This window comes from Papaver somniferum, unplaced genomic scaffold, assembly GCF_003573695.1.
Source record: "Papaver somniferum cultivar HN1 unplaced genomic scaffold, ASM357369v1 unplaced-scaffold_139, whole genome shotgun sequence".
Lineage (NCBI taxonomy): Eukaryota > Viridiplantae > Streptophyta > Magnoliopsida > Ranunculales > Papaveraceae > Papaver > Papaver somniferum.
Genome location: NW_020623156.1, coordinates 3,686,390 through 3,708,114, shown reverse-complemented (window position 1 = coordinate 3,708,114; position 21,725 = coordinate 3,686,390). Strand labels below are relative to the sequence as shown.

Genomic DNA, 21,725 nt, shown 5'->3' with positions numbered 1-21,725 from the left:
ATGTCACACTTTAGTACAACTGAAGAAGAGGCGCTAATTTATGGTTGGGTCATAGCAAGCAACAATCCAATTCATGGAAAAGATAAAAAGGGTGCAATATTTTGGAGTAATATTATTGAGGAGTACAACAAAAGAAAGGGTCCTGATGGTAACGTAAGAGATAAAAAAGCATTGCAAACAAAGTGCAACACAATAAGAACCGATGTGAGGAAATATATTTCTTTTGTTAGGCCTTACTTCAGAAACAAACCTACGGGGATGACCGAGGCGGATTATGTAAGAATGATAATTTTTTTAATGTTTTCTTTCTTCCATTTTGTTCTCTTTCTTTCTTTCTCTAAGTTTTTCATTTTATTATTTTCCCAGTATCATCGTGGAAAGCAGAATTATGAAGCATCGACTGGAAAACTTTGGAAGTACGATTCGGTTTTCCATATATTGAAGACTTATCAACCCGATTACAACCCGGCGGTGAATAATGATGATGGGGTCGGTACTTCCACGCAACCTAGTCAACAAACTCAAGCTACTGAAGAAAATGAAGATGATAATTTGGATCAAGATTTCCAAAATATGGCAAGGTTTGGTGGAAGTTCATCTAATTCTGAATCCTCTGATTTATCAAACAGAAGGCGCTTTTTTGAAGTAACTGATGATGTTAGAAGTGAAGGTAGAGATCAAGCAAAAAAAAGGGCTCGTGAGGCTAAAGCATCGCACAAATCAGATGAAAAAATGGATAAACTCATCGATCTTCTTGAAAACGCACAAGCACAAAGAGAGGCCAAATATGAAAGAGAGGAAGAGTATCTAAGGAAGAACTTGGAAAGCTCTACAATCTTGGCACAAACGCAGCAAAGAGATTCGGAAATGAAAATCCTACGACAACCCTTGGATGAATTACAAGAATGTGAGAGACCCATCTACAAAATATGGAAGAACGAGATTTTAGCCCGTTATGGTTCGGACCCTATCCCCTAAACTAAAGTGATAATTTAAGTTATTTACTAGTAAGATTTCAATTTCAATGTATTTCTTAATGTTTCAAGTTTGTAGGATTTCAATTTAAATGTAATTTTTTATGTTTTAAGTTAGTCGGATTTTAATGTCAAAAAAAATTGTAACATTGTTTTGCAATGTAATGGAAGATTACAAATCCTCAAAAGACTATTTTACTTTCATAAATTTCCTAATTTTGAAACAAAATACGATTGAAACAAGCCCAATTCTTTAAACAAAAGTCGATTGAAATAAATTGCAATGTACAAATCGAATTCTGGAAAACATAGGCGAAATTTCCAAATTTTGAAACAAAATACGATCGGAACATAACGTAAATAGAGTTCAGGAAGAGTTGGGAAAAAAAAAGGTCAAGCGCTGGACGGTTCGGCGTTGGCTTCCCACGCCGTTCCATTCGGCGTTGGTGTCCAACGCCGAACCATCCAGCGTTAATTTTCAAAATTTTCCTTCAGCGCCGTTCCATTCGGCGTTTGGGGAACTTTTTGAGCGCCTAACGGTTCGGCGTTTCTATCTCGCAGCTACTTCACCTGCGAGCAATCGCTAAGAGAGAGAACTATCTATATTTTCCTTCAACACTTTCCCAACAGCTTTATCAGAATTTGCAACACTTTTCACCCAATCTCTCCATCCAATCTATCCCATAAAACTAAGCCTAAGCCCACTTTCATATCGAGATCTGCATTCAGGTTCATGTGGGGTTCACCATTCCCCTAATGTGGGGTTTAGATTGTAGGGAGGAGAATAGAGAGGTAGAGATTAGGGAGCCAAATAGCACTGTCGTTGATTGAACGTCTGTACTCAAAAACATCCGATCTTATATATAACCATGTACAAATTGCAAAGCTCTATGCATACTAAAATTCAATCACCATAAATGTCTCTTTCACAAGGTGGTGTTTTCTCTTTATAAAACTCTTATGTGTGCCGATTAGAAACAAAAATGGTCTTTTCTGCATACTAAATGAATGGTAAATGAAACTTTCCATTTTTTGCAAATACAAATCCCCTGACTTCAGGTGTGCATGCATTAAGCATTCATCCTAAGATTAACAAGAAGTGGCATGCTACCTACCAATCCAGGTAGCTAGACAAACTAGACACAAAACTGAAAGAAAAATCCCCCACTCGGATGTAAGTGGGGTAACTATGAGAATTCATCTCTAGAAAATTTAATTTGGCTCTAGAATTAAGTGTTTCCATATCTGTGTTTAGATTCTGCAGAATTAAGTGGACTAAATATGTTCGGGCTACAAGCTATAACTTTCCAGTGTCCGGTTCTAATCTCATCTCTTAGTATTTTATTAGTCCACTTACAATACCCTTCAAAAACTCTAAAATCTTCAACTCCAATCTCACTTCTCTTAACCATTTCATCCACACAACACAAACTTTCTTGCTTGGTTCCATAATACAAGCCTTCAATCACTTCCTCAAAAAACCCACTACTGGCTAGTGTCCGATCATCATCACTATTCTTCTTGAGACTTGCCAAAACCAGTTTTTCATCTAATGGTCCACCGAAGTATAACGGTCCATCCATTGTATCTATAACGGTTGACATTGTCACTGATGATGGTTTATTGAGTATAATCCCCGTGGAGAAATTTGAATCGATCGACAGGATTAAGATCACCGTTGCTTGGAAAATGTTGCTCCCATCGAGTTTTTCTGTGGCTATAAGCAAACAACCCTGTTCGGGTTCCTGGAGAATGTGCGCCCATGAGACTTCATTTGTTGCATTTGCCTGATGTTCTTCAACGGGTTTATGATTCATCGTCAAATTTGATTTTCCGTGTGGTTTTGATGATCGTTCGTGAGTGACCAGCTTGGCTCTAAAAGACCTCCAATCAGCATGAACTGCTGGCATGCTGTTGTTGTTTTCATCTTGTGAAGAAGGTTTGGGATTGAAACCTGTTGATTAACAAACACAAAAGAAGCTAATGAGTAATTTGAGTACAATGGTCTTTCCAAGTCATCTTGATTTGACCATGACCCAAATATGGAGTGGTCATTTTGTATATATGATGAACCACATAATGTACAAGCTTTCATATTGAAAAGAAAAACCTATAGATTACAAGCAAAACTATGAAGGAGCAGAATATTGAAACTTAGGAATTAAAATGTTGCAGATAACTTACATGTTAAGGTGAGTGCGCGTCGAGATGTGTTTACTGGTAATGAAACGGAGAAGTTGCTGTTAATGATGGGTTTCGTGAATGACTTTGATGATGTGGTTCCAAGAAAACTAGTCATTTCCATGGTGATCAACAACCTTTCTCTGTTGTGTGGATAGTATTTAAACTGTGGACAATATAAGAATGGTGAAGAAAAGAGATATAAATGATTAAATGTTTTTTTTTGTAATGGTTGCAGAATTGGTTTCTGTATATCTTCGTCATGAACTGGTACCACTACTTATAAGAAGAAGATATTTCACTGCTAGTGCAACATGATCACGCAAATGAGAAGAAGAAGAAAAAGAAGAAGTAACGAAATAGTTGTTATTGATGAGTACACGCGTTTGGACCCAAAAAACAAAAGACATATAAAACAAACAATCGACAGACGGATTTTGGTGAGTGCACGTCTCAGTTGTGTCCCGTGGACAGCCTATATATCAATGAGTCGGTTACCTGCACTTGCAGACTTTCCAAGTTTGAAACAACGGTGGATTGGTTACGAGTACAAGAAGTGTGCCCTTTATGTAAACTAGATGTGCGCCCGTGTTCTGCACGGGCGCAGATTCATCATCCAAAGAAAAGTGGAAGTCCAGGCTTTCCTTTATGCCCGCCAGAAACACTACAGGGCTTTCCTTTATTTAGTACAACTGAAATAAGTGCCTGGAACTTTTTTTTTTTTTTTGTAGATTTATTCTGGTGTATATTGGAGATAGATTATGTATGGCCCACATTTGACGTCTGTATTCTTGAACAATACTCTCCTTACATATGAAAAAAACCAAGTATATATTAGGCAAAGGGAAAGAGAGTACACATATGACCAAAATTTTTCTCTCCACTACTCTACGAACTGCTACATGATATGCAGGACAAAGACACCTACAGGCTACGAAACCTAAAATAAGATAACACAGTTCGTTGAGCATTCACAGTTATAAAGAGCACATGTTTTGCTAGATTTTGCAGTAAACAGATTTTCACTGCAATTATATTACCCATTCTGTGAGTAATTAAAGGAAAAGCCGAATGTACTATGAAATAACACCAACTGTATTCGGTGGAAAGATACAAAAAAAATTAAGGAAATAATGGAAATCATCTGGACGTTTAGGGAAATATTCCATGTTTAATTTAGGAGTTAATTAATATTTGGGTCGTGGATTTCGGTACCCTTTAGATTTTGGGTCCTAAGTTTGTCATAGTGTTTGGGTCGTTGACCCAGTTAGTCAACTAAGTCAACTAACATGTTTGGTCAAAGTGTTAGTTATAGTTAAATCCCTGTTTATCATCACCGTGACTCTTCGAAAACCAAAAATTCAAAGAACCCATATTCAGTTAACTTTTAGCTCTGTTCTTTATCAAGAAAACAGGGAAATGATTTGATAATCGCTCAAAGGATTTCCACTATATAGATGCCGTACCATGAGGTAACCGATGGAGCATAGCAGAGGTCGCGTCAGGGCTTATGTTTTCTACTTGATCCGAACATTGCTCAGACCAGATTGGTGCGGAAGTCCTCACAGTTCGTTGTTTTATGTGCACAGTCTTCCCTAGAATGTGAGTCTGCTAGGACGATGTTCTACAAAGAGGGCCACGAATTCAGTGGAGAGGTAATTAGGGAAGCTTCCGTTAATTATTTTTTGTTGATGTATCACCGCCTTTTATTGCTTAATTCATCCCTGCAAATTCGACTCCATACATGACTGATTAATCCAAATCAAAATAGGACTCAAGAGACTTCAACATCTCAGGCAATCATCCATGAAACCATTATTCACGACATCTATCACAGGTTCAAAACCCCATCTTGATCTCCTGTGTTTTTCATCAAAAATCAATGATAAATCACCTCACTTCTTCGTATAGATTAAGAAAGAATGATAAAAGAAAGAAGAAATTCCCTTTGTAAAGTTTAAGTTTAACTGAACCTACGAAGAAGAATTTCTTGATATCTTTTTAATCGCTATACTAACGGAAGTTAATGGATGGTAACAGTTTAACCATTTGACCGTGTAGACTAACGGGGTCAACAACCCAAACACTATAATGGACAAACGTAGGACCCAAACACTAAAAGATACCAAAATCCACGACCCAAACACTAATTAACTCCTAATTTAGCCAGTGGAAGACACTGATAGATACTATAACAATGTTTATTTTGATAGTGTAAGCAGACAACTATGTTGTTACTTATAAGAAGACATGGCATCAATTCCAAATCAGACTGTTCCGGATCGAATTTTACTCGCTAAATCGATTTGAAAATCAAACAAAAATTAGTTTGCTCTAGGTATAGATGAACATTGAGATGACTGCTACATAAAGAAAAAAACATGACTAATTACCTTTACCTGAAGCTGAAGCTAGCTGAGCAGCAGTATAAATTGGAATTGTATTAGTTTTCCTAGCTTGAATTGGGTTAGCATTAATACATCTAAAAGGGATATGTTTTCCAACAAACCTTAGATGTACAAATGTTAACCAAGTTCAGTAAGAGCAGCAATTTTTTGTCTCTGCAGCAGGGAGAGTTGAGCATGAATGAATGCCAAAGTGTTTCTCCCTCAGTCAGCAACTGGATTACAGCATTTTCTCCTTCAGTCAGCATAAACAACAATCCAATAAAACGAATTATCACTTTTGCTCCAATAAATGGTTTTCCACTTTTAGTCTTAACACATTAACCATTAGAGAAGCTTAGAATTTGGTGCAATACCTCACCAGTTTGAGCTAAGACAATTCAAATAAGTGGACTCAATCGTTAACACTTTATCAAACCTTAGTAAATGTCCCCTGGCTAGTGGTACTACCATCTGACATGCTACATAGTGGAGATACCAAACATGCTAGAGGTCTTGAGTTTCATATAAATGTTAAATCTTAATACATATGCTGAACTAAAAAGAACCCATGAAAAAACTGAGTGTAATCAAATTAACATAGATTTAGATATACCTTCATCTACGTTCCTTATATATTTGCCTCTCTTAGCACAACATAACCTTTAGCAGCAAACCAAATCAGTACTCGCCAGCACCATTAGTAATTCTGTATTATCATGTGCGTTCCCACTCTCGTAGCCATTAGTACAAATTAGTACACTTTCAAGGTACCTGCAAAACAAACAACAAAAATAGATTAGGTTAATATACATTTGTGCTGGATATTTATGGCCGTAGTGAGCTGGATATTTATGAATTGTCTGCAAGAGTGCAGTGATACGACAAATATCTTGATCCTGCCTGGAGACCTAATTCTGTTATGACAACATCATGTTTGGCGAACCTAACTACAGCACAAAGGAGTTAGCACATAACACTCACGAAAACTAAATAATTAAGCAAACATCTATAGTAAGCTTATCACTTATCAGTAGATCTACATATACTGTCCAGGACCAGGTGATTTGATTTATATCGAACCCATACCTTTACAAAATCAAGAAACAAAAAAAAAAAAAAAATCAATAAACCAATCTATCTATTCAGTACACCACTAAAATTTACTTTTTTTCTCTACCTCCTCTAACTTAGCCCTCTAACTTAAACAATGTACTTCCTTTCGCCAAATTCCTTTCAATAAACTCAAATTTCAATTAACTAAATAGAGAACAATGTACTCTTATGGAAAAATGAAGATCCAGTGAGCTTATATCAGTTAAAAGGAGAATTTGAACCATATTAAGATAAGAATAATTTTAATATGGCAAAAGCCTTATATTAAGAAGAACTTAGGAAAGCTTAGATTAACCCGGGGAAAAAATCAAAAGCAAAATAGAATGGAGATCAAAAGCAAACCCTGTCTATCAATTATTGTAGAGAGATTAACCCTCGCCTGCAAAATTAAAACAAAATTTTATCTAATTAGAAATCACCTGAAAAATTAAAACAAAACTATTCTTGGAAATCCTAATGCGACACTAATTAAGATATCAAAACTTCAAAATTGAACAGCAAAAACGACCCAACAGTAATCTTGGTTAGGTTGTTTCGAAAACCCAAAATAAAAAACCCATATGATTAGAAACCCTAATTCGAAACACAGAAAATGGACAAAATAGAAAAAAATAACAAACACTAAATAACGTATGGTTCGAGTTGATAAATCTTCACCTGCAAAAACACATCTTTACGCTTAAACCTTCACCTACGATATAAATTTTCTCTAAGTATTACTTGCAGGTTAGGGTTTGGTGTGCAGATTGGTGGTAGTAGTAGAGGGAAAGGCAAAGATTGAGAGGCAAGTTTCGTTAATTCGTCTCTAAGTATTAATTGCAGGTTAGGGTTTGGTGTGCAGGATGGTGGTAGTGGTTAGGGTTAGGTCAGGATTATACTGAGAATCATAGAAAACCTAACATAATAAAATTGTACCATCTGAAATCATGTTATTAGCCTGTTGCAGTGATCACGTCACTTTTAAGAGATGATAATTCTATTAAACATACTCCCTCCATTGCCATGGATTTAGCACCTGCAATTTACAAAGAAAATAAATCAAAATCAACAGTATTTCAGAAGATATAGCAATCAGAACATGAATTAAATTATCATCACCTGAGATAAAAATCAGAATATGCATCAAACCACAACTCCGAGAGAGAGGATTATGAGATTAGGGAAAACTAAAAGAGGCTTGAAAAGCGATAATAAAAACTAGGGGTTTGCACGAAGTTTTGTAGCTCAGTAATAGGTTTTGAGCACCCACGTATTTTTTGTGTGCAACCAAAACGGCAAAAATAAAATATGGCAACACGTGATTTCTATTGGTCTAAATAATTTCTGATGGGGCCAGAAGCTTTAGGAAGAGAGCTTGATTCAGGTTTTAGCCACAACAGAAAAAAATCACCTGAAATCATATTATTAATCAATGAGCAGAATATGGGAACCTGGGCAAGTCATTGTGAATGCAACTAATGTGTTCGCTGGATTAATAAAATAGGGCGCCGTATACATTGTGAATCAGTGAATGCAATGAATTGTTTGGTGGATTAAATTAACTGGCAAGAATTTGTTGGGCTTTTGCATAGGCCTAGCAGTTTTCTATAAGGGTGTGCCTATCGGTCTAGTATTGGCATTTTGTTTGAACCCTGTTTTTGAACGATTTTTTTTGTGGACTACTCCAAAATGTTGGGGAGTATTATTACTTTTTTGGGTGGATATTAGAAGTAATATTGAGTCATCTTTTATCTAAGTTTTTTTAAAAACCAAACTTGTCCTTGATAATGGTTAGTGAGTTAATTAATGATTGGTGAGATTAAATTAATAAGTTGATTTTTTTCAAAAGAAGAATTATTGACAGGGAGAAGATGAAGATGATAATGAAGATGAGGGTTTAGGAAGAAAAAAAGTTAGATCTTTTTCTTTAAGAGCCACAACAAGAGTATGATGTTTTGGGTACTCATGTATACTTCAAATTTATTTAATGGTGCTTGAATTGACCAAAACATTCCTAAAAAAGAACAATTTACAAATTGATTTCGGTTTTGTTAACAAAGTTCGTCTACGACATCTGAAGAACATGTAGCTGAACTCATCTGCAAGCGTAGTTCGGCTAATGTTTCTGAAAACATAGGTAAACGAACTCAGCTTTAATGGAGTTTTTTCTTTCAGATAAAAGTTCAGTTAGGAGAAGAAAATTGCGACGTAGCCGAACTCAATATATAGGTTTTTCATAGAAAAGTTCGGTAAGGAGAAAAAAATTGCGGCGTAACCGAACTTTTTCCGACGTAACCGAACTTTTGGCGATGTAACCGAATTAAAAGTTTGGCTGAGACATTTTTTGCGACGTAACTGAATTTTTTACGACGTAACCGAACTTTTTACGATGTAACCGAACTTTTCTCTGAAAAAAAAAAGAAAAACCTTCATTAAAGTTGAGTTCGGCTAGTTCGACAAAGTTTTTCACATAATTGCTAGCCGATCTTCTCTCCGCAACTTCCATTTTCAACTCATTTTGATGATTACTTCTCATTTTTTAAACCAAAAAAGAATGACAAGTAATAGGTTTGTTATAATTTTGGTTTTGATTTTGTTTTGTTAATGATTTAAATTAAGCTATATATATAGAGGTGGCGGTGGTGGTGGTTTGAGGTGGTCGGTGGTGGTGGTGAGCGACGGTTGTGATGGGAGGAGGTGCTTATATATGTATAGGTGGTGGTGATGGGAGTAGGTGATTATATATAAATAAATATATATATAAGTTACGGTAGGTTAGTCATGTCCACACTTTAGGACACCCCTTATAACTATAGGGTAGATATTCTTATCACTTAGTAGTCCCCCACCATTTTAGAGTAGTCCCCAAAAAATCGTTCCTGTTTTAGGACATATGCAAAAAATTTAGGGCATACAGATAAAGACAAAAATTGGACATAAGATAGTAACCTTAAAATCCTCTTATCCATATATTTTGCTTAATAGAAAATTTTTCCTTATTGGTATCTTTTTATATAAAAATAATAATATTATTTTGTCTTTAAACCTTTTAAAGGTCTTTGAAAACTTTTATAAATTTAAAAAGAAAATTATTTTATTTACAACAACACACTAGCAGGTTTGGTGAACAAGTTATCAGCCGAACATCCAGGCATTCTTCATATATGAAGAACAATGAGCAGTTCGGCTGATAAATTGTCAGTCGAACCTAGGTGTTTTGAAAATATACCTAGGATCGGGGGACAAGTTTTCAGCCGAAACTCACTCTGAAGTCTGAACTTAGATTCGGATGATTCGAGAAAAAAATAGAATAACAAACTTAGTGTTGTTCTTCATAAAGCGAAGTTCGGCTATCATTTTCGTGTTTAATTATCAGCCGAACTGTTCATCAGCACCTTCACCTTCAAAATGAAAAAAATAAAAAATAAAAAAAATAAAACAGTTCAGCTAATAATTCGTTTTAATTATTAGTCGAACTTGATTTTGTAACTACCAAAAAAAATCCTTTGTTTTTTGTTTGAACCTAATATATGAATTAAACACAAGAAAATAAGGCATTGGTTTGTGGAAAAAAAATAGAAAAAAAAAAATTAGATAAACAAATGAGTAAATAAAAATTAAATAAATAAGTAAATAATGTATAAAATAATCTAAGGCAAATAAGTAATTTACATATACTATGGTACTCCATATTACCACACCCAAATTGGTTTAATATTTTTGCATGCCCTAATATTTTCTTGTATATCCTAGGATATGGTTCTTTTATTTATTCGGTTGAGGTTCAGGAGACAATAATTTCCCTTACCACCTGGCTCGTGTGCTAAGAATTTTGGTTGAGAAACAAGTTATTCTAGTATTAGGGTTTACTATTTAGAATTTCTAAGTTTCTTGAAGTGTTCTTTGTTAGAGATTGATTTTTATTAGGAAAGAGTTGTTTGCTTAAGTATAGCAACTTAACTAGTTTCCCAAATCTATTGGTTTGGGAAACCAATTACTAGTGTCCTAACTATAACAACTTAATAAGTTTGTCTCTTAGAGTTAAGTTAGGAAACCATATACTTGTAGGAAAGTAATCCTTGTTAAGGAATGTGTCTAGTCTTGTTGATATGTATACATAGCCATAGAGAGAACTAGACAGAACATAACGATACACCAGAACTAAAAGAGTTCTCTTCTTCAATTCTTAGGTTTTGTATATTCCAACATATACGGTGATATATACAATTGCTTATTCCTTCCCGAGGATTAGACCTCGTTAAATAATTGTTCTTCTTTTGTGTGTATGATCGTGTTCTTGGTGATACTGAGGTACCTTTGTAGCAGTGCAAACCTAACTCTTCCTCAGGCTTTGGTGCAATATATCATGTGAACAACTTTTTGTTTCTGATTAAAGAAGTTCCTATATGCTCCCTATGTCCCACTATTAGTTGACCTACTTTATAAAATTTAGTTTTAAAGTAGGTCAACTAATTGCGGGACGGAGGTAGTATTAAAGTTTCAGTAGTCTTCAAAGTGTTGGGGCTCCATTTTAATTAGGTTGGTACTTTTATTTTTATTGAAATTAATAGTTTCGAGTCCAAATTTGTGCACCCTTCTAGAACCGGGATGCATATTCCGGTCGTTTCTATTGGTGGAATTTTGGATAGAAAACCACTTTTAGAATTTCAGTTTTCAACTAAGATTTTAGAATTTCAGTTTTCAGCTAAAATATTTCATATTCTTTAGTTCCTTTTATCTTTCCCTTTTATTCTTTATCGTCATCAAGTAAATAATACAGTTGAGTTCAACTTCATCAATGGTGTCTAAAATTCAAATCTGCACTATTTATAATCCAAGAAAAGAGACGAATCAAAGATGGAGATGATGAACAGTGGAATACATAACCCATCATTTTTCTTATCTCTCTTTCTTTTATTATAATTCCAAATAGCTTCGATTTTGTCGCTTTTAATCTTCAATTTTAGCACATGATGTATGCAGACAAAATTCTACATTCATATCATACGTAACAAAATAACTTAATCAAATGTAATGCTTAACAAAATGCAACACCATCAATCTTTTTCTTCCCTGATAAAAAATTTGAAAACCATCAAGTTGAAATTACATCTAAATTTACCGTAGTGTATAGTTTCCTTGAAACAATAGATTTCAGATGCAAATATCTACCATTTTTTCATCCTTTTATCACTGTTGCTGCAACACCTCCTCCTCAGCTATGTGACGGTAAACAACTTTATAGAGAATCTCAACTATTTTTGCATCCTCCTCAATTTCAGATAATGTCAGCTCCTGGTCCATTTTCGAGTTTGCTATATGCCATACAACTTTTAGTCTTGACAATTCATCAGCATGCATACTAAAATATATAAAGCCTTTAAACTCCAAAGCGTCGTAAAAGATTTCAACAATGAGTGGTAATAGTTTTCCTGCGTTCCCCACTTCATCAATCTCATCTAATAAACTCCTTGACCATTCAACACAATAATATTTTTTATTTTCGGGATTCTTGGGATCATCTCTTGGTGGACAACGACATTTATTCTTTCGTTCCCAACTTAGCATAACATACTGTGGAATATCTTCGGAAATGCAAACCATACCGAAATTATGAATTTTATACTTCATTGCAAGTTTAAAACCCACCGACACTCCTTGCAGCTCAGAATAAAACTGTGAAACATCATCATATAAAACGCTAGATAGAGCAACTATTGGGTTCCTCATGCTGTCACGTAGAATAACCCCGCATCCCATATGCGAACCACATATTTCAATATAAAAATGATGATTATGACAGATTTTAATTAAAGATGTAGTTTCTTCATCTGTTACTCCCAATTCTTCACGACACATTCTCATCCAAAAAGACCGCGTTGGTATGTAACGGTAGATTACAGTACCACGCTCACTGTTAAACATAAACTAGTTATAAGCAATATCAACTTTAGTTTATATCAGATTCATCGAAAAATTCGTACAAGAATATAAGTTATATTGCATATCGTATATGAACTGATAATAGAGACACATGATATGCATAAAAGCTTATCTTAGTTCAAAATTTACTGATACAGATTAGAAAACAAGTCGCACAAACTGGCAATAAAACAATTTTGTAAACAAGCAACATGCTATGTTGTCTGGTATGTTCCACGTAACTCAGATGATATGACACACTATGTAAAGGTGAAATGTAATTATCAACAACCTACCTATGCTATCTTTGGAAGAAATTAAAAGAATTGCATATCTTGATAAAAGAAAAGCTTAACCCTAGGCCAAGGTCTGCAGCATCACTCTATGGACTAGTTTCATTATCATGGGATACTTCATATATTACAAGCAATAGTATTTTTTTTTAATGTAGTTCCTGAAACGTTCGTAACATGTTTGGAGACGATACCTCAATCTGGCAACCTTGACACAATTTTGAGAAAACTCCCTGTTAAAAAAAAAAATACAGTGATGCCAATGACGAGAGTGGGGAACTGATAGAAAACTAACTATGAACATGTCAAATGAAAAATAAATTCTCATATAATGAGAATGATGAGAGGGATACCTTTTGTATATAGCTACCCGTTGCTCCCTTGTTTTCCTTGGTTCTATGGTTGATTCTTCCTGCTGTGGTAAAGTAATGGAATTAGACACCAAAACAGAAATTCTTACAGCATCAAATCTAAAGATAAACATATAATATGCAGTAGCCTACAAGGTCATATAGTAATGGATAGTAACACAGCTCTTGCTACACAAACATATATCTGTGTACACATATATCTCACTATCAGACACGTGTATATAAAAAGATACGTGGAAAGCATGCAGGCCAAAACATCAAAACATGATGCGTCACGAAACACCAAATAAACCCCGAGGAGTTACTTTATTTCATCCCCAAAAGAGAAGCTAAGATCAACGGTGGAGAGAAAGTTAGCTGACACGGACTGACAGGGGCAGAAGACACTTGTCTGACACGAGCAGACCCCTCAACTACCCGCATTAAACACTCTGAGCAGTGTACGTGTCGACCAACCTGTGGAACGAGCGAGGATGTTTCTGCGGGATCAAGGAGCAAACGCAGACCTCCGCGTGATGGACGCAAGGACACAAGAAGATAAGGTTCCAACGGTCTTCAGAGATGGGTCCCACGTTCTAACCTTATAAATACCCAATCTCCACCAAGAGAAAAGGGATCGGAAAAATCAGGGAGAGAAAGAGATAGAGAGAGAGAGATTGCAAGGGTAAGTTAATCACTTAGAAGAGAGAAATATGTAAACCCAAAAGTCATTCGACTATTCATGTAACCGTGAAGAACATAGTAAAACAACAAACCCCGTGGATGTAGGCCTTAGTGCTGAACCACGTAAACCTTGGTCTTATTTATATTTCAGCACTTTACATTTATTTAGCTCCATGGATGTTTACTTATATGTTTTGTTTTCCTTAATACTTATATCCCATGCGCAAACGCCTCGCATGGAGTTGTTAGATGAGGCCATGATAAACCCGAAGGTTTTGAGCCAATGAATCAACACCAGGATATCATCATCACAATCTCTTTAGATGATAATGATTGATTGTGAGCGTTCGGACCACCACGCAGGTTTGTGTGCTCACAATTTGGCGCTAGAAACAGGGACTTCGTCCCGGTAAAAGATTTATCTTGTCTTGTGATTTCATTTTAAATCGGCATATGATTGCTCTGATTTATCAGCTCGGACCGTATAGATCATTCGTTAACTGCATTATGTTCAAAAACCCACCTTTTATCTTCGATAAGAGTTATTGTTCTAATCCGTCGGATTTACAATTTTCATAGTTTTTATACTAAGGATCTCCTTTAATAAAACTTTAACCCGTATATTATAACTTGCGTGTATTAATTCTCTCTTGGAAGATTGTATTTCTCCAACTAACCCGCTTCACGCGGATATTCCCGTTTTTGTTGTTTGAAATAACCTATGCAGAAAGAACGTATTGTGAGTAAAGAAGGCAAGTTTCGGCGAGATTTCATTATCAACAAAAGGGCACGTGATGGAAAAGACGCAGGAAGCAGGAAAATCCAAAGCTTTGTCAAAAGAAACACCCAGGACAACCCCGGTCATCACCCGAAGCAAGCAGAGAGGAGATAAAGCTAAAATGACCAATCGAAGGAAAGATACTGCGGAAATCACTTCACCCATGAACGCTAATTCAGTTGCAGCGGCGGCTCTCAGAGCAGCAACGACAAAGTACGGGGAGGCTGCGGTAGTCCCGAAGGTTGCAGAGGCTAGCAATACCTTCACCATGAGTCAACTTAATAAACCAAGAGAAAGGGTGGATGAATCCAGAACATTCCAACCCGCGCACCTTCTAACTTTTGAAATGCCACTAACAAATGATCAGAATCAAACCATACCGGCGGCTCTAGCACCGCAGAGGGGCGCTCACCCCAATTTGGAAATACCAGCAACCGAGGCTGAACCCCTGCCAACTTTAGTACAGACCATGGAGGAGGGCGGCACCATGGCTGTAGCAGCACGCGTTGGGACTCCCAATCAGGGGTCCAACCAATCACACCGACTAATGGCTGAGCTTGAGGAACTGAGGAAGAACCAGCAGGTTTACGCAGAAGCTGTAGCTCTGTTGGTCAGAGAAAATCAAGATTTAAAGGAGCGGATTGCTCTAAGCACGAAGACCAGCCAACAACTTGAGGAAGCAAGCTCCAAAGCACCAGAGCCAAACCGAGACTGTAGAGTCGTCATAGCGGCTAATGAAGACGCGACAAGGAGACGTAGCGTATCCGACCCGGACTATGACGATGGAGAGTCAGACGGTAATGAACCAAAGAATTTAGAGCACCAACGCGCAATGGAGGAACTACGAGATGAGATGATGGCCGAGATCAGGCAATTAAAAAATAAACAAGGCGGGGGAAGGTTAGAAGAGGTCATGAGAGAAGCTAACTCCATGCCCTTAACTCATCGCTTGGCCAACACCCCTATTCCACTGAAATGCCCTGTCCCAACGTTCGAATGCTATGATGGATCCAGCGACCCTGCTGCACATATTCGGTACTACAACCGTGTCTTAGCTAGATGGGGTCAAAACGACGCCGTACTCTGCAGATACTTCCCGTCAAGCCTGAAGGGATCGGCGTTATCATGGTTTGAAAATCTGCCACCAAACTCCATCCACTCATACGACCAACTCGCAGAGAAATTCTTAAGAACATACATGTACAACAAGACTGTAAACACCGGGATGGATAAGCTCTTTTCACTAGCAATTGGCTACAAGGAAACCACGAGGGAGTACACTAACAGATGGCACAAGATCTGCCAAGCCATAGGAAGCGTGGACCCAGTGGTAAGCATCAACTGCTACAAATGGGGCTTAGACCGAATGAGTCCCCTATTTGTTGAAATTCATGGGAGCGTGCCCAAGACAGAGGGAGATCTTCGAATAATTATCGAAAAGAACGCTCGACTTGAAGAAATTCAACGGGAAAACCCGAGGGAATATCCGCAGAGGTCTCACCGCACCAATTCAGCGGAACAAACCAATGGGGCCAAAAGGAGTTGCTCAGGGGAGAGACCTCACGAAGATAGGAAGGAACGGAGGGATGAACGAAGAACAGACGACCGAAAATTCTAAGATCAAGTTTACACGAAACTCAACGCTAGCTATGCTCGTATCCTACGAGAGATCAAAGGGAGGGAAAACTTAGAGTGGCCATGGTCTAAGGGAAAGCAGCCCCCGAGATCCGAGAAGTCTAAAGATTACTGTGAATATCACTGTTTCAACGGACACCAGACCGAAAAGTGCAAGAACCTTAAAATAATGATCCAAAAATTAATTGATGCGGGAGAGCTCAAACATTACATACGAAAGGATGTTACCGAGGACAGATCCAAACGAACCAAACCAGTCCAACTTCCGGAAGGAAACCGAACAATCAACACCATCTCGTGTTCCGAAGCCACAGGACCCTCACTCACAGCGCAGATTGGAAAAAGGTTACGAAAGCAATTCGAAGACCGCTGCGAGTTGTATATGTTCAAATTTTAATGTGTCGTGTTGTGCACAAATGAACTGGCCCGCCCAATTTACACCTTTAGGATTGAAGGCCGAAGAGTCGAGCCTTGCCTAGGCCTATTTTGAGCCCTAGGCCCGCCTGGCCTCTCAATAACTCCTGGCCAGGCTTTGGATAGGGGTGCACATACCCTATCCATATCCGCCAATCCTACCCTACCCGTCAGTGTTTTAACAGTATCCAATCCTACCCACTATTTGACGGGTAATGATCGAAATTATCCTACCCTACCTGCCTACCCGTCTAATAATGAAAAGACAAAATAACCCTTCTACTGTTTTTTCCTCATGCCTATTTTTTTATTATTTTAAAACATATTAGGGGTATAATGCAAACTGGCCTTTTCGTCTACCTATCTCTATTCCCGTCTTTCTTATTCTTCCTCAAATCGAACACAGAGTCACGGAAACCCAATTCTTTCCCGGTGGTAACCCTAGACCTTACTCTTCTCGAATTCATGTTCATCTTTCAAGGTCTCAGTTAAAACCCTTTACTCAGTTGGTTCGCTTACACCCTAATAATATGATTCCAGCAAATCTGATGGAGAAGTTATGAATTGACGTCCAAACTTAGGTAAGTCCATAATAATCACATAATTATCATTTTTTTAGTTGATCATCTGAATGGGTTTTTATTTTTATACCTGAAGTATGTTGTATTGCTTGGTGCTTTCGTTTGTATTTGAAGAAATTATTTGAAATCAGTTGAGCAATATAATTGTCACTATGAGAAATTAACATGCATGTTAACTGATTGATGAAATTTCTCATAGGAGTTTAGTTTGTTCCACATGGAGGATGAAATTAAGGTTAGAGTCTTGATTTCCCTTTTATTAGTAACTGATTTTGAAATTTTTATGAAAAATCCTATACTACTGAAATAGGACTTGGGAATTGGGATTTCTCTAATTACTTGTTTATTTTGTGATTGAGTGATTCACTTGAGTTGAGCTTGGTAGCTCAGACGCTTTACTCTGATTTGAATTTGGATGCTTAGTTTTCCATATGAGTGAATTTGTACTTTTGTAGCTCTCAATAACTAAATGTGATCCATACCACGGAGGACGCATAATTCCATAACACCACTATCCAGTAAACTACGTGTTTCACCACTATCCAGTAAACTATGTGTTTTAGTGGGGATACAATCCTAGATTTTGTGGCTAAGAGTAAGACAGATGGTTTGGCTGTGTGTACTTAACTAATAAATGAAGTTACATGTATTATGCCATTATCCTTGTCTCACTAAAACATTAAAAAATGAAAGAGCTTTGAATTTAGCTGTTAAGGCAACTGCAGACTTCAGGGAACCCAAAGAGAGTGTGGACTGATTAATACAACTTCATCTGCATTTCAAATACCAATGTAAAAAATTAGTCCAAATGTTGTCGAACCTTGGAAAATCAGTTTTGATTTCCATATTTTAGATAATCAGTGGCTTAACTCTGTTTGCTTTTTGTAACAAAAAAATATATACTAGTATATTTTATGCCTGCATATGGTCGTTGATTTGCAGGAGACAATAAATGAAGACGGTGAGAAGCTGAGAGGCCTTAGAAACGAGTTTGGTGAGGAAGTATACAGGGCTGTCACAACCGCCATCATGGAGATGAATGAGTACAATGCAAGCGGGAGGTTTGTTGTTTCAGAACTTTGGAACTTCAGGGAGGGGAGAAAGGCGTCGTTGAAGGAAGTAGTTTCTCATCTACTGAAACAGGTGAAGACCCTTAAGCGGAAGAGGACCTGATTTTTGGCAAATGAAGATACACATGAGTAGTATCCACCTCAAAGACTTGCTTATTCCTGGCAGGAAAATGAAGTATTTTCTATAACCTTGTCATGATTCTCTTTTGAATTGCTTGGAGTGTCTGCTTACCAGGACTTGTAGGAATGGCAAAGTTTAGCTGCTTGGTTAGGCTTAGGCATGTGATCTTGCTTGACTCAGGTCATACATATATTTTAACGATAAAAACCCCAACAAGCACATTTTATAAGCTTTGTTCACGCGTGATGCCATCAAATGTGTAACTTATACTAGAATCTCCTACAGTACAATGTCCTTTCACATATGAGGTACTGTTAACAGTGGGTGATGTATATGATTCTTGCTTACTAGTTCCTCCTACCTCTTACTTCGGGTCTCTATATTGTTTTTTAAAAATGTGTTTCCCTACGTGTACTCTAACAATGCTGCTGCATCTTTTACTTGCGTCTGTTTCTCTATTTCCAGGATCTCTCACCTGAAGAGATAAACTTCGTGCCACTAAAACATATTAGATACATCTCGCTTGTTCTTCGAAAATATTTTTTCTTGATAACATTTCTAGGAAATTCCTTAAGGAAAAAGTGTGAATTGATTCTCCAAGCTCGTAGTTAAGTGCAGGAATAAATGACACAATGTTTGCAAATCTTATGTAATTATTCCCCTTTAACTGCCCAGTTAGTCAAAAGTCCTTATTGAGACTGATCTTCACATCATGAAAAGTCACAAAACATGGTTTAGTTTCTGCAGGCTTAGTATGAGCAAACATGATTGAGACTACATAAGAGATGTCAATGAGACCTCCTATTCCCTATGAAGCTGCATCTCAATCTGTGCAACGAAGGGTCGGTACTGTTGGTTAATAGTCTTCTTTCTACCTTAGGTTTGAGACACTCTCTTTCTCACCACCTCCCTTTCGAACAAACTATATATATGTTGTAGTAGCAAGCTGTGTATTCACCCAACAAAATTATAAAGCCTCGTTGAGTGGAAGACTGTCGTGGAAAGTGTATTCACCTAACAAAAACATTTTTTTTTTGTTGCCGTCTTACCTGGATTCCTGGTTCAGCCATTAGTTGCGCTTATCCGGCCAAGTGTCATGATAAGTGAATGGATTTTTCAAATAGAAAAAAAAGGAGTGAGATCTGAAGTTTCATGATTATCTTGTATGGCACCAATTTCTTTTCTGGAAGGGGAGGCGATAGGAATCTACTGCACTACCAAGTAGTTCCTGATAGATAGATTGCATTGTAGCCAATAAGTAATTACTAGAATCTCCTATAGTACTTTTCTTTATACAGAAGCTCATCCCAGAATTCAGTAGTCAGAATACTGTTTTACAACGTATGAATTAATGAGCGCATCAAGAAGAAAATCTGACCTCTTACAGTAATAGGTCGCGCTCTCTTTTCTTTTACTATGTAATGTTGGCCCTGTCTATTTTCATAGCTGGATTGGCATTTCGTTTCCGCAGAAGAGTGTGTTCTCCTTCTCCTACACATTATATGATTTCTTTTGAGTGTTTCTGCAAAACATGACTTGTTTTGTTATATTTCTCATTATTTGCCCATTCCTATGTTAATCAGCTTTGATATGTAGCGTATAAAGAGATTTTGATGTTAATTGGCTTTATCTGTTGTTATGCAGCTTTATTTGGTGATCTTAGTACGTATTCCGTCAGTGTAGATGATGATTGAAGAAGAAGATCATATGAAGAGCTTTTGATGAAAGTGTTGATTTCATTAAGATGACAACTGTGCGCTAAGGAAGATTGTTTAGAGTGTGAGGCTTTTAACTGCTGCTACTCAACTTCAAGAGATGCTTAGAGAGATTACGAGTAGTGAATAATCAGACACCGAGCACATTAATTAGCTGTTGTTTATTTACAAAATTTGGTCTCCAAGCTTTAGGAATGAGAGAAAGAGAGAAAAATCATGAACTCTTCTTCTTCTTCAAATTCGATGATTATGCAAAAAATGTATACTCATCCACAACAGCTTCCTTCAATTCTTCATAGTTTAGAATTTTGTAAATCCATCCACAACATGAAAGTCTAGAACATAGGGAAAAAAAAAAAACGGTTATACCCGTCTATCCTACCCGACCCACCAATTAATGGGTCGGGTATGATCTTACCCATATAATGGCGGGTAGAGTGACGGATAAAAAATTTCTTACCTGCCAGTCAGCCGGTAGGGTGGCGAAATGGGCCATATCCTAACCGTTGTGCTGCCCTGGCTTTGGCATTCTTACACACCAATCCGAGAAAGAAATCACACCATTAGTTTCTTATCTCCCTCCCACTCTCTCTTTGTATCAAAATAATGTCTCACTTAAACTTCCATTACTTCCTTGCTTCCTCAAATCCATCAACAACCCTTTCCACCCAATCTAGAACCCTATTTTGTTCATTCAATCCATCCGCTTCTCCATCTTCAGCAACAAGAAGAAACATCTCAATCTCTGCAACACCAGCAAGAGACAAAGTCATAGATTTTGGGAAACACAAAGGAAGAATGTTGGGAACATTACCATCAAAATACTTAAAATGGGTATCAAAAACACTAAGAGCTAGAGACTTTGAAGAATGGGCACAACTGGCTGATCAAGTATTAGTAGACCCTGTATACAAAGATAGAATTGAATGGGAATTAGCTGAGGTTTTATTAAATGGGAATGAAATTTCATCAGGGAAGAATGTAAAGAGCCCTGTTTCTGATTTGTTGGAGATCAGTGAAAGATTTGGTTGGGATAATGATGATAAGATTGGTTGGAGTAAGATTAATTTTGAGTTGCTTGGTACTTCTAAAACTGGAAGAATACCCAGAAAAGCCATTTCTTCTTCTGATGATGATGATGAAGATTCAAAGGGTGCCAGGGAGAAGAAATTTGGGGGTTTGAGTTATAACAAAGGGTCTTCTGGGGTTGAATCTGAGGAAATGATGATGGGTTATGGCAGTAGTAATGTTGGTGGAGGTAGTAGAGAAGAGAGGAGAGAAAAACAGAGATTAAAAAGGGGGTTAGAATTGCGGAAAGTGAAGCTGGATTTTGTTGCAAACAAGAAAAAAGAGATTGATCATCATCAACATCAGCATCAGCATCGTAGTGATCGAGATAACGATGATGATCTAATGGCGGCGGTGGAGAAACCTGTGTCTAGTCCATTTCCAGGGCGTGAGAATCTACTAAAGAAAGTGTTAAATAGACAGAAAATTATGTAGTCAAGCAGTGTTTGATGAAATGCCT

At 37.1% G+C, this 21,725-nt stretch overlaps 3 protein-coding genes and 2 long non-coding RNA genes across 5 annotated transcripts; 2 read left to right on the top strand and 3 right to left on the bottom strand.

Annotated features, from left to right (window-relative positions):
- On the top strand, positions 1–978 carry LOC113335297. Its single transcript, XM_026581397.1, has 2 exons — positions 1–276; positions 367–978. Exons 1-2 carry the CDS (start codon positions 1–3, stop codon positions 976–978), a joined length of 888 nt encoding a protein of 295 aa, XP_026437182.1.
- A 968-nt stretch (positions 979–1,946) lies between these two features.
- LOC113335149 (UPF0301 protein Tfu_2389-like) lies at positions 1,947–3,391 on the bottom strand. Its single transcript, XM_026581279.1, has 2 exons — positions 3,159–3,391; positions 1,947–2,928 (listed from the first exon to the last, which is right to left on the bottom strand). Exons 1-2 carry the CDS (start codon positions 3,277–3,279, stop codon positions 2,204–2,206), a joined length of 846 nt encoding a protein of 281 aa, XP_026437064.1. The 5' UTR covers positions 3,280–3,391; the 3' UTR covers positions 1,947–2,203.
- A 2,058-nt stretch (positions 3,392–5,449) lies between these two features.
- On the bottom strand, positions 5,450–7,822 carry LOC113335260. The gene is made up of 4 exons (XR_003353236.1): positions 7,754–7,822; positions 7,571–7,670; positions 6,156–6,313; positions 5,450–5,795 (listed from the first exon to the last, which is right to left on the bottom strand). It is a non-coding gene; the product is annotated as an uncharacterized LOC113335260 (long non-coding RNA).
- Positions 7,823–12,493: 4,671 nt separating this feature from the next.
- Positions 12,494–13,248, bottom strand: LOC113335306. Its single transcript, XR_003353251.1, has 3 exons — positions 13,203–13,248; positions 13,044–13,082; positions 12,494–12,548 (listed from the first exon to the last, which is right to left on the bottom strand). It is a non-coding gene; the product is annotated as an uncharacterized LOC113335306 (long non-coding RNA).
- Positions 13,249–20,995: 7,747 nt separating this feature from the next.
- Positions 20,996–21,700, top strand: LOC113335296. Its single transcript, XM_026581396.1, has one exon. The coding sequence runs from the start codon at positions 20,996–20,998 to the stop codon at positions 21,698–21,700; it is 705 nt and encodes a 234-aa protein (XP_026437181.1).
- Positions 21,701–21,725: the final 25 nt, after the last annotated feature.